General features: G+C 44.6%; 1 protein-coding gene across 4 annotated transcripts in view; it reads right to left on the reverse strand.

Moving 5' to 3' along the window:
- Window positions 1–12,031, reverse strand: part of AKR1E2 (aldo-keto reductase family 1 member E2) — a 20,561-nt gene extending 8,530 nt beyond the window's left edge. For all 4 annotated transcript variants that reach the window (XR_008391743.1, XM_053665844.1, XM_053665842.1 and 1 more), the window contains exons 1-4: window positions 11,869–12,031; window positions 3,692–3,859; window positions 3,131–3,247; window positions 526–603 (exon numbers count right to left, since the gene is read on the reverse strand). Coding sequence is in view for 3 of the 4 variants with exons in the window: in XM_053665844.1 (XP_053521819.1) it covers window positions 526–603; window positions 3,131–3,247; window positions 3,692–3,859; window positions 11,869–11,907 (402 nt within the window). In the remaining variant the exon portion in view is untranslated. The remainder of the gene's footprint in view (window positions 1–525; window positions 604–3,130; window positions 3,248–3,691; window positions 3,860–11,868) is intronic.
- Between the last annotated feature and the right edge of the window lie 1,011 nt (window positions 12,032–13,042).

A 13,042-nucleotide genomic window follows, 5' to 3' on the forward strand; every position in this document is an offset into this window, starting at 1 on the left:
TCTCACACCCATCAGGTCCCGACTCCCACGCTGGACACTCTACTTCAAGCCTCATCACATCTTGTCTGGACACTGGCAGCAGGCTTGGAACGTGGTCTCCTCCTCCATGTGTCTCCCAGAACCACCCCACTTCATCACTTGCCAAAGTTTCCTTTCTGAAATGCTTATAAAAAAGCTAAAGTAACTATAAAATACTAGAAGTGCTAATGAAAAATAGATTTTTAATTTTCTTTTTTATACTCTTACTTAGTTTCAATAATGAACTTGTGATCTTTTAAATAAAAAAACATTGGAGAACAAAGAGAGGTCAGGATTAGTTATCCCTAACTTACACATTTCAGAGAGAGGAACAAAGGAAACTGAGGTCTCTGAACATCACCGTCAGGTGTCCCTTCCCAATGTACCTTCACACATGCATTTCAGCGAGACAGCCTGGTGTCCATGAACATGAGAGGCTCAATCTTACCGCTACCCATTCAGAGGGCCATCAGCAGCATGAAAACGCTGCTGGTGAGCCCAGCTTACCTCCCACGTGTCTAGGAAATCGGTGTCACTCGGGATCACCATGCCACTGCTATCCAAGGGCAAGTCTTTTCCTCCAGGCTGTAAGGACCAGAGGAAAGGAGCTTACTGGGGGCTGGTGGTCACCCCTCAGGACAAGCATGGATGAAGGGAGAATGAGATGCAGGGAAAGAATGCTGGGCCCTGGGCCACAAGGTCTAGGCCCTAGTACAGCCCTCACAACACACCGTGGGACTTCCTTTCTCCACACCCCAGCTTCACCTTCACAAGACAAGGGTTGGTTGGACTGGTGGCCAGCAAGGTCACTACCAGCATGGAAGTTCGCTGCCCACCTCTCACATGTCAGGAAAGAAGACCTGGAATCCTGGCCCCTTGTCAGCATAGCAGTTAGCAATTTCAGGTAAAGAAGAGGGAAAGGGCTGTGCCTTCTTACCTCAAGAGCACAGCTGACTTTCTCCAAAGTCCATTGTGAGGCTCTTTTCTGCTTTCTTAAGGTCCCGTCGTGTGAGAGATAATGAAGCTAGAGATGAAGCCCAAGAAACACAGGAGGTGCAGGGCCCAGAGGGAGACTGACAGGGACCCAGGGCATCCCTTATGATGCCCGGGTGTTGTGATGCTCAATCTTCTGCCACACACAGCTGTGTGTCACCTGTCACTCGGCTAATGGTGTATGACACATGATTTTTTAATGACACCTAATTTTCTCTTGAACAACAGTGGGGAGAAATCTGACATTGCTGTCTGATCCACATTTTAAAGATTTTTCATGATGAAGCATCTAGCTGTCCCACTCCAAAGTCACCTCGTATGTTGACATTTCTCCCAACCGCTATCTGTCCTTCTCCTTGGACCTGACAACCTTGAGACCCCACTGCAGGGATCTGCTCAAAGGTGAGGGCCAGGCAGTGTATCGCATGCCTGACCTGAGCATCGGCATCTGGGCCCTGATAATACTAAGTCTTCTTGTGCTCAGTCGCACCATCTGTGCAGTGGGCATGGTAACTGTACCCACCTTGCAGAATTGGTGTGAGGATTAAGTGAACCATGTGTATGAAGTGTGCAAAGGAGTGCCTGGTCCAGCGTTAAAATAACACTAACAGCCAGCAGCAAGCATGACCCAGCTGTGATCGCCACTTTAATCTTACTTTCTGGGTGCACTGAGGTCACAGACAGAAACCACTGCTGACTCATTCTCGCTCATCTTCAGTTGTCCACCAATGTGACGGATGAGCAGTTGCTACAGCCTTTATTGAAATTAAACACCAAGCCTGAAAATAAAGCTGTACTAGGAATGAAGTGGTTTTCGTTGTTTAATTTCAAAAGGAGCCTGGCAGCTGGGAACACACTGTGAGCTGCTCAAACAGGGTGCACACTTGGGAGAGGTCTGTGTAGCTGTCACCACCTGCAATGTAGGCAGAGTGTCATTTCAAAGCTCCCTGGTGTCACCTGTGTGACTGAACCCTTGGTCAGGCAGGTGCACAGGGACATCCTGGCCAGGGCCCACAGGATACCAAGGTTGGGAAAGCAATTGAGCAGGGGGGCAGGAGCGGGAATGTTTGTATGTGAGATATAATCAACAGAAGGAAACAGCACCAAAAGGAGCCATAATCTCCCTCCAGAACCCTCTTCTCCCATTGCAGGTGTTGAGTCGACTTCCCCCATATTGCAAAGCAGCCATCACTCCCCAAAGAGAACAAAACCTGGGGGAAGAGATAGGGCCCAGGAATTTTCTGGGACCTGGGGAGTGATGTGAGCACCAGTTTCATTCAGCTGATTGTAGGAGACTGTTCTGCATGGCGTGGGCCAAGCTCCCACTTGGAGATGCACAGGACCCACACCCACGGATAAGTTCTCCTGTGCAGAATCAGGCCTCCAGTGTGCCTAGGCCGCTTTGAGTCTTGCTGTTTGCTAAAAACACCCAGCCCCCAGTGGAAACATTTACTGCAAAGCAACTTCCTAAAAACCATGCTAAACCTTCCAAGGAGGAGTGTAATGGGTTCAACCACTTTTGCCTTTTCATTTGCAAATATCCCTCTTCTGTGATGTGATTACTGGCATTCTCTCCTTTGTTTTCTGTATAAGGTAATCACCTAAAGCGAACTTGTGCATAGTTAATGAGGACCTTCATGTAAGGTGCCCAGCAAGACAATAAAAGCTCATTGGAGCAGAGGCTGAGGCTTTTGCTCTCCTTGAGAGAGAAGCCACTTGCCTTTTTCCCCCACAGGATTCAGTAGTCTGTGTGAATTTCTTTGGTTTCAGCTACAATGCCATGGACCCCAGGAGCAGGGACCCCACGAGTGGGGGTCAGTGACCGCTGATGTCCATTGTCTGCTTCCTGCTTTCACCTAGGGACTTGTGGAAACATGGTTCACTTTCTTGGCTTGGAGGGAAAATGACTGGGTTGGAAGCAAAAACCACTAGAAGTGGGAGGTCCTCAAGTCTAAGCCTCTGCTGAGCTGAGGCCAGGAGACAACCAAATGTGTGTGTGGCTGACACAGCCCAGAACCCATGCACCCTGGCTGCTGGCCCAGAGCTTTCCACCCTACCATGAGGGCATGACCAGGAAAGGAGGCTGCTGGTGGGGGTTCTCACCAGGCCAGGACAGTACCTTGAAACCCATGGGCCAGTGTATGAGGTAGAGGTCTAAGTACTCCAACTTCAAAGCCTTCAGAGTCTGGGAGCAGGCTTCCCTCACCAGGGACTTCTTATGGCAGGTGGACCAGAGCTACAAGGGGGAGGAGGAGTCCTTACAATTGGCCACAGAGGCAGTGTTGACACAGCCTCTGCCCCTGGGTCACCAAGACAAGTCCTTAAATTGTGTCCACATCTTCTAGGATCAGCTCCACCACACTGCTCCTGGTCTGTGCTGGCAACATCGCTCATTTCAGGAACATCAAACTTCTTTCAGGTCCTTGTACCCCAAGCAGTGTCCCATGCCTTGTGTCTTTGCTCTAGTTACCCCCTCTGTGAGTCACACTGTCATTGACCCCTTCACCTGCACCACACCCAACACATGCATGAAGCTGCAGACGTCCTTGTCAGGTCTGGTTCAAGCAGGAATGCAAGTCACCAGGTCTACAGGAGAAATCACCCATCATGTGCTGTCAACTGTCCCATCATCCAAGCTCTGAGCAACCTGCACCAGCTCTCCCTGCAGGGGATGTCGTACCTTACTGACGATAAACAGGTCCTCCCGCTGTAGCACACCCTCCTTGATTTTGCACTGGATCCCGGCTCCAACCTCACTCTCGTTGTGGTACAGGTATGCACAGTCAAAGTGTCGATATCCCACATCTATGGCCACTTTCACTGCCTGCGTCACGTCCCCTGGAGCTGCCTGCAAAATGAACAAGGTCCAAGAAGCTGCCCTATTGACCACCAGCAAGAGCAATAAACCATGTGTTAGTACGGCGGGGAGCTTTTGTGGTTTGTTGGTATGCAACATTTCTGGGGCAATAAGACTGCTGGTGGCAGATTTGTGTTGTACCAAATTTAAAATAAATAAAAGAAGCCTTTGCACAGACCCTGGAAGGGTGGTGAGGATTAACCCAATTCTATGACTCTGAAATCCAACAACAGCCAATCCAACAACCAATGTTTTGGCCTCCTAAGCACAGTTTTCACAGCTTTTCCTCACACTGAGTGCAGGAACGGGTGGACTCCCACACTCAGCCATGTGCAGAAAACATAGTGCATAAACAACAGAATTAAAGTCAGGCAAGGAGTCAAGACAGTCCAATCTACCAGGTGTTTACTGAGCAGCTACCAAATGCATGGCCTTGGCTAGATGCTCAGAATAGCAATGAGGGAGACCACATCCTTGGCCTGTAAGAGTTAAGTAGGTAGAAGAAAGAGTCTAAATAATATTTAGATGAGCGAGGAGGGCATGGGGGCTTTGATCATTCCAATTTCTACTCCTCAAATAACTTCCTGTGTGACTTCTTAAAGGAACATCTTTCTATCAAAGACTAAATTAAAAAAAAAACAACAGAAAAGCAAATTTAAAAGTAAGTGCCAAGTCTTAAAGCACTGACAGGAATCAGAAATACAAAGTAGAGAAAGTGTCAAAGTTCAAAGTGCTTTCATGATCAGGCTTTTACACATTGAACAAGCAGTTCCAAAGTTTCTGTTAAAAACCCAACTTGGCAGTGTCAGACTATTTTTTTAAGCTGGAGTAGCAATACTTATATCTGAGAAGACAGACTGTGAAACCAAGGCTATTGTAGGAAACAAAGGACACTACTTAATCATAATGGAAGCAAATCAAACAAGAGGATACAATACTTGTTATAAAAATATATGCACCCAGTAAGAACACATAAGTAAGTGAAGCAAATTTGGATATAAAGAGAGAGACTGACATTAATGTAGTCATAGTGAGGGATTTTAACACCCCCTTGACATGGATAGATCTTCCAGACAAAACAACATGTAGACAGAGGCCTTAAATGACACACTAGATCAAATGACTTTAACTGCTATCTGCAGAGCATTTCACCCCAAAGCAACATAATGTACATCCCTTTCAGGTCCACAGGGATCATTCTAGAACAGGTCACAAGTTAGAACACAAAACAAATCTCAGTAACTTTTTCAAAACATATTTTATTGATTATGCTATTACAGTTACTCCATTTTTCCCTCCCTTTATTCCCCTCTGCCCTGTACCCACCCCACTCACTCACATTCCCCCACCTTAGTTCATATCCATGGGTTGTACAGATAAGTCCTATACTGTTCTTAACCACCCCCTGTCTATTTTCCACCTGCCGTTTATGCTACTTATTCCCTGTACCTTTTCCCCCATACTCTTTCATCACCCTCCCCATTGATAACCCTCCATGTGATCTCCAGTTCTGTGATTCTGTTCCTGTTCTAGTTGTTTGCTTAGTTTCTTTTCTTTTAGGTTCATTTGTTGATAGTTGTGAGTTTGTTGTCACTTTACTGTTCATATTCTTGATCTTCCTTTTCTTAGATAAGTCCCTTTAACATTTCATATAATAAGGGCTTGGTGATGATGAACTCCTGTGGGGGCGACTTCTCTCACCAGTCCCCCTGGTGCCACGGACACACGTGAATGAATAAATATGTGGCCGAGAAATGCTGAATCTGTTTGGGGAGGAGGAGTGGGCTGTGGCCAGTTTCACAGGGGAGACAAAGGCCAGCAGGGGCCAGTTTCTCTGAGGAGAAAAAGGCCCTGAGCGCCCTCTTCCATAGCCTTTTATTGGGTTGTAATACACAGGAATACAGGGTGGCAAGGATCAAACAGTAGATAACATTTCAAAGAGATCTGAGGGCTTCAGAGTCTGAGTCAGTGTCTGTCAGGAAGAGAGTTGCAGAAACTTTGGGAGAGATACTCATTTTCTCTCAGACCTTTATCATATGAATGAAAGCACTCTTAGCAGAGCAGATTTCACAGGTTTATCAGCAAATCTTTGTGATGCCAGATTTTTCCCCAGGACACACTCTAGCAAGGCAAGGAGCTGCACCCCTCCCCAACAGGTATTCAGGTTTAAGGAGATTAGAGCCAGGAAGCGCTTCTCCCAGAGAACATGGGGACTCGGGCTTTGGCAAAGCTGGGGGGTGAGAGTCCATTGCTCTTTGTTGCAGCCCCCCGAGTCCTTCCATGAAGGCCTCCCAAGTGTTCGAGTCTGGCTTAGGTTGCCCCCTGCTGTGAGGGGTCTTACCCATCATTGACTTCCGACCAAGCTTTGGGGGCAGGGAGAAGAATTGAGGCAGTGTTTGCTACCAGAGACAAGCTTTGTCTCACATTCCAAAGGTTGTCCCTTGCCCTTAGCCACAAGGGGCAGAGATACAATTCCTACAACTAGGCAGAGCGGTGTACAACAAACTCCTTTAACTTGACCTTATCTGGGAAGCACTTTATCTTCCCTTCCATTCTAAGTGATAGCTTTGCTGGATAGAGTAATCTTGGATGGAGTTTCTTGCCTTTCATAACTTAGAATACTCTTTTCCAGCCCCTTCCTGCCTGCAAGTCTTCTTTTGAGAAATCAGCTGATAGTCTTATGGGAACTCCTTTGTAGGTAACTGTCTCCTTTTGTCTTGTTGCTTTTGAGATTCTGTCCTCATCTTTAATCTTGGGTAATATAATTATGATGTGCTATGGTGTGTGATTTTTTTGGGTCCAACTTCTTTGGGACTCTCTGAGCTTCCTAGACTTCCTGGAAGTCTATTTCCTTTGCCAAATTGGGCAAGTTCTCCACTATTATTTTCAAATAAGTTTTCAATTTCTTGCTCTTTCTCTTCTCCTTCTGGCTTGCCTATGCTGGAAGGTTTATCCTAAGCCTCTCCTTATTTTTTGAATTCTTGTTTCTTCATTCTGTTCCAGTTGAATGTTTATTTTTTTCTTTTGCTCGAAATTGTTGACTTAAGTCCCAATTTCCTTCCCTTCACTGTTGGTTCCCTGTATATTTTCTTTATTTCACTTTGCATAGCCTTCCTAAATTTTGTGACCATATTCAACCATTTCTGTAAGCATCCTGATTACCAGTGTTTTGAACTCTGTATCTGATGGGTTGGCTATCTCTTCATCAGTTAGTTCTATTTTTGGAGCTTTGATCTGTTCTTTCATCAAGGCCATATATTTTTTGTTGTTGCAGCACAGCTGTTGTAAAGGGCGGAGCTTAAAGATGTCACCAGAGTGGGACAACCCATGTCACTTCATTGTGGTGCTACACTTGGGAAGGAGTCAGAAAGGGAACAATGCTGCTTGCTAGGCTCTCAGCAGGCTTTCAGTCACTTCCCCCACTACCCACAAGCAAATTGGGCCCTTCTGGTGCTGATTCCCAAGTGTGTGGGTTTGCGTATGTTTTAGGACCCTGTGGGTCTCTCCAAAAAACTCTCCTGAGATGCTGGAAGTTTCTACCTCCACCACAACCCCCATAGCTTTTTACTGCCAGAGGTTTTGAGGCTTTCTTTCCCCATGCTGGAACCCTGGATTTTGCAGATGGTCTTGCTCCCCAGTTGTTCCTCCTGGTTTATCTACATGCAGATGTAGAACTGCCCAGTCCACAATCCAGCGCTTGGCCCTCCTGCCCAGTTCTCCAGCCTCAGTCTTGACACATGTCCTTTCTGTCCTGGATGCCCTTTTCCAGCCCTCCTACCAGTGGGTGAATGTTTCTGCTTTAACTCCTTGATTGTTGGACTACATACGGTTTGATTTTCTGGCAGTTCCGGTTATTTTTTGTTTTTAAATATGTTGTTGTCCTTCTTTGGGTTGTGTGAAGAGGCAAAGTATATCTACCTATGCCTCCATTTCAGCCAGAAGTCCACAAATCTCAATACATTTAAGAAGACTGAAATCATATAAAGCATCTTCTCTGACACAATGCTATAAAACTAGAAATCAATTACAAGAAGGAAACTGAAAAGCTCATAAAGATATAAAGGCTAAATAAAATGTTACTAAGCAATAAATATGTTTATAATAAAAACAAGTAATAAAAAAATCAAAGATCCCTTGAAACAAATGAAAATGATGACACAACAACCCACACTCTGTGGGACATTAGGAAACCAGTCCTAAGGGGGAAATTTATAGCATTTATAGGCCTATCTTACAAAATGAAAAAAAGCTTAAATAAACAATTTAACTTTGCACTTAAAGAAACTTGAAAAAAAAAAGCAGCCCCAAGTGAATTAATGGAAAAAAATAATAAAGATCAGAGCAGAAATTTAAAAAACAGAGTTTAAAAAACACCTAAAATTAGTTAAACCAAGAACTCTTCTTTGAAAGGATAAAAAAAGAGAGAGAAAGGGTCTAAATTAATAAATCAGAAGTCAAACAGAAGAAGTAACAATGACATCAAAGAAATACAGAAAACATATTACCAACAACTATGTGTCAACAATTTTGGACAATCTGGATGAAATGGATGGATTTCTAGAAACATACAATCTTCTAAAATTAAGTCAGGAAGAATCAGAATATCTGAACAGACAAGTTACAACTAGTGAAACTGAAGCAGTAATAAAAAACTCCAAATAAATAAAAGCCCTATACCAGATGGCTTCACAGGTGAATTTTACCAAATATTCAGAAAACTAACATCTCTCCTTCTGAAACTATTCAGAAAAATTCAAGGGGATCAAAGGCTCCCAAACTTGTTTTACAAGCCCAGCATTATCCTGATTTTAAAACCCAGAAAAAAGACACTACAAAGAAAGGTAATTGTAGGCCAATATCATTGATTTATATACAGGCATTTAAAAAAATCTGTGACAATGTATTAGCAAATTGGAGTAAGCAACATATTAAAAAGATCATACACCATGATCAAGTAGGATTTACTCTGGGGATGCAAGCGTGGTACAATATCTGCAAATTAATAAATGTAATACATGACAGAAACAAAATGCAGGATAAAAACCATATCATCAAATCAATAGATGCAGAAAAGGTATTTGAAAAAATCTAGTTCCCATTTATGACAAAAACTCTCAGCAAAGTGGGAAGAGAGGGGACAGACCTCAAGGTAATAAAGCCCTTATATGAGGAACACACAGCCAACATCATACTCAATGAAGACAAATTACAAGCATTTCCCTTAAGATTAGGAATAAGACAGGGATGTCCACTTTCACCTCTCTTATTCGACATAGTGCTGGAAGTCCTAGCCACAGCAATCAGAAAATAAGAAGCAATAAAATGTATATGAATTAGAAAGGAAGAAATAAAAGTGTCATTATTTGCAGATGGCGTGATATTGTATATAGAGAACCCTAAAGATTCCACCAAAAAAACCTCCTACTAAGACTGATAAATGAATTCAGTAAAGTAGCAGGACACAAAATGAATATCCAGAAATCATTTGCATTTTCATGTGCCAATAATGAATGATCAAACAAGAAACTAAAAAACAGTCTCATTTCCAAGTGCTTCAAAAAGAACAAAATACCTAGGAAGAAATCTAACCAAAGATGTAAAAGACCTGTACTCAGAATATTAGAAGATAGTGAAGAAAGAAACTGAAGAAGATACAAGTAAGTGGAAGCACATACCGTGTTCATGGACAAGAAGAATTAACATCATTAAAATGTCTACATTACCCAAAGCAATCTACAGATTAAATGCAGTTTCTATCAAGATACCAATGGTGTATTTCACAGAACTAGAACAAATACTCCAAAAATTTGTATAAAACCACAAAAGACCTTGAAAAGCCTCAGCATTCTTAAGAAAGAAGACAAAATAGGAGGAATCACACTACCTAATATGCAACTATAGTACAAGGCCATAGTAATCAAAACATCATGGTATTGGCATAAAAACAGTTATGTAAATCAATGGAACTAAATGGAGAGCCCAGAAGTATATCTGTGCCTTTATAGTCAATTATATTTGACAAAGAAGACAAAAAGCATACAATGGGCCAAAGATAGGCTATTCAATAAATGGTATTGGGAAAACTGGATCATGCAAAAAAAATGAATCCACGCACAAAATAAAGTCAAAATGGATTAAAGATTTAAATGTTAGACCCAAAACTATAAAAATCCTTAAAGAAAACATAGGCAGTAAAATTTCAAACATTTCTTGTAGTAATTTTTTCTGATATATCTCTTCAAGCAAGGAAAACAAAAGAAATAATAAACAAACGGGACTATATCAAACTAAAGTTTTTGCACAGCAAAGGAAACCATCAACAAAATGAAAAGACGACCCACTGAATGGGAGAACATATTCACCAATACATCTGATGAGTTAATATCCAAAACTTAAAAAGAATTTATGAAACCCAACAGACTAAAATAACAGACAATCCAATTTAAAAATGGGCAAAGGACCTGAATATACAGTTCCTCAAAGAAGATACACAGATGGCCAGTAGACATATGAAAAGATGCTCAACATTACTAATCGTCAGAGAAACACAAATGAAAACCACAGTGAGATATCACCCACACCAGTCAGAATGTCTATCATCAATTAGTCAACAAACAACAAGTGCTGGTGAGGATGTGGAGAAAGGGAAACCCTTTTGCACTGTTGGTGGGAATGCAGACTGGTGCAGTCACTGTGGAAAGCAGTACGAAGTTACTTTAAATAAATAAAAATGGAACTTCCTTATAATCTAGGAATTCCACTTCTGGAAATTTATCAGAAGAAACTCGAAATACTAACTTAAAAATATATGTGTACCCCTATGTTCATTGCAGCATTATTTACCATCACTAGGATATGGAAGCAGCCCAAGTGTCCATCAGTAGATGAGTGGATAAAACAGTTATGGTACATTTATACAATGGGATACTACTCGGTGTAAAAAAAGAAGAAAATTTTACCCTTTGCTACAGCATAGATGGACCGGGAGATCATTATGCAAAGTGAAATAAGTCAGTCAGAGAAAGTCAAGTACCATATTATTTCACTCATAATGTGGAATCTAATGAGCAAACTGAACTAACAATCAAAATAGAGGCAGACTCATAGATAGAAAGCAGGCAGGCAGCTCCAGGAAGCTGAGGGTGGGTGGGTGGGTGGTGGGACTGAGCAAACAAGAGAAAGAATTCTTGGACAACAGTCTAGTGATTGTGGGTGGTGTTCTGAAGTGGAAGACAGTAAAGGGGTGATAAGTGGTGATGAAAAAATTAAAAAAAATTAATATGTAAAAAATAAAAATCAACAAAAACAAATTGCAATAGTAGAATTTCTTTTCTTTTTAAAAAACGAATCTTCACACAGAGGAAATGTTTATTGATTTTAGAGAGGGAGGAAAGGAAGAGGTGTGTGTGCGCGTGGGAGAGGGAGGGAGAGGAGAGAGAAATGGGACCGATGGGTTGCTTCCCACACCCGCCCGGACTGGGGATGGAACCCATAACCTAGGTTTGTGCCCTGAGTGGAAATCAAACCCCCAACCTTTGGTCACGGGATGAAGCTCCAAACAACTGAGCCACGCGGCCAGGGCTCTTTATCATCTTTTAGATACAGATAATGCAGTCCAATAACTGTTGTCTGCTGTTTGATCTAATTGGGTGACTGCCATTCTTTCTGCCTGTACCCAAGACTGACAACCTTTCATCTTGGGCTTTCCCAAACATTATTTCTGAATAATTATGACTTGGCATCAATGTTAAATATCATAAGGACACCCCCCATTTTCAGAAAATGTTTGATTAAAAAATTCCACCTTTCAAACACAGGACGCTTCCCGGGGAGGTACAGACTCCTAGCTGGGGTGGCAGATGCTGCAGGTATCCCCGCGGGTTTCCCAGGCGGTCAGGGTAGAAGTTCCCAGCCCTGTCCCCAGAGGGTGGCCCCTCCAGGTCCCGGGGAGCCTCGATAAGCGAAGGCAACGCCCCTCCCCGACCTCGAGGCCGCCTTACCTTCCAGGTGCCCAGGCCCAGAACAGGTATCTTTTCCATGCCTGGGGGGCGGGGGTCGGCGTGCGAGGCTGCTGCGGGAGTGAGGGGTGAGCCACTGCGGCGGACAAGCGACCGGCTGGTGGCTCTGGCAGTGAGCACGGCGGTGGTGCGGAGCGCCGGGGACTGGGGGCGCCCGAGCCGCGGGGACAGTGGGCGCGTCCACGCCCCTCGAGCACGTGGGATGGACGTTGGGAAGCGGGGTGCGCGCGCTAGGAGTTGAGGTCCTGGCGGGTCCCTGTCCGCTACCTACGTGCCGGGGGACGCACAGCACCGGGAGAGGAACAGTCAGTTGACAGGCTGGGGTCCCGAAGGTCCCAGTGTTGGTAGGGCCACCTCCAGGACGCCCTGGAGAGGACAGGGTCTGGGGCTCTGCGTCCACACCCGCGGGCGCCTGGGACTAGGGTAAGGCCCCGACCCCCACGCCCTGGGGAGGGGCCTCCAGGGTAAGGAGGAGAGGTCTGCTTCCTATTGTACAACTGGGTGTGCTAGGGGTGGGCACCCTGAGGGTCCTACAGGTTCATGGGAGAATGTGTGGTGTTTTTTCTCCTTCGATGATCTTTTGCGGTGAATCCTGTAAATGCTTTCTGCCCCCCTGAAGTTTGTGGGACAAGGGGCTGGCCTGGGGGCCGGAGCAGGGCACTGGACGACCTGGGGCGGGGCCAACCTTGCTGGAGCCTCAGGTACTCTGGTGGAGCTGGACGGAGTCATTGCCCTGGCCGGCCTGAGCAGGCTTTGAGAGAGAGCTGGGAGCTGCGGGACAGTAGATTGGAACAGGAAAACATGGAGGGTTCCAGGTCTCTTTCATATCCCCTGGAGCCCCCAGGTCCTGCTCCTTTGCCCGCTGGAGCCTCGGAGCCCCACTGCCTGAATGACACCGAACAATGGTGTGTTTTTTTTATGGTGTGTTTTTTTTTTCTGCCTTGTGGTCTGCGGCTGCAGTGCTGAGGCTGACCACCAGGGGGCGGGCTGTACCCATCGTAGCAACTGGAGCTTGGGTCAGTTATTCTGGGCTTGCCCCTGCCGCTGACCCAACTTGCACGTTTTACTATTAATCTCCATCTCCATGTGAGCTGCTCAGAGGCGAAGGAGAGCTGCGAGATCCTCTCATTGATTCATTCAGCTATTGTGAAAACAG

This window comes from Artibeus jamaicensis, unplaced genomic scaffold (genome assembly GCF_021234435.1).
Source record: "Artibeus jamaicensis isolate MK-2021 breed Jamaican fruit bat unplaced genomic scaffold, CSHL_Jam_final contig_426, whole genome shotgun sequence".
Taxonomy (NCBI): domain Eukaryota; kingdom Metazoa; phylum Chordata; class Mammalia; order Chiroptera; family Phyllostomidae; genus Artibeus; species Artibeus jamaicensis.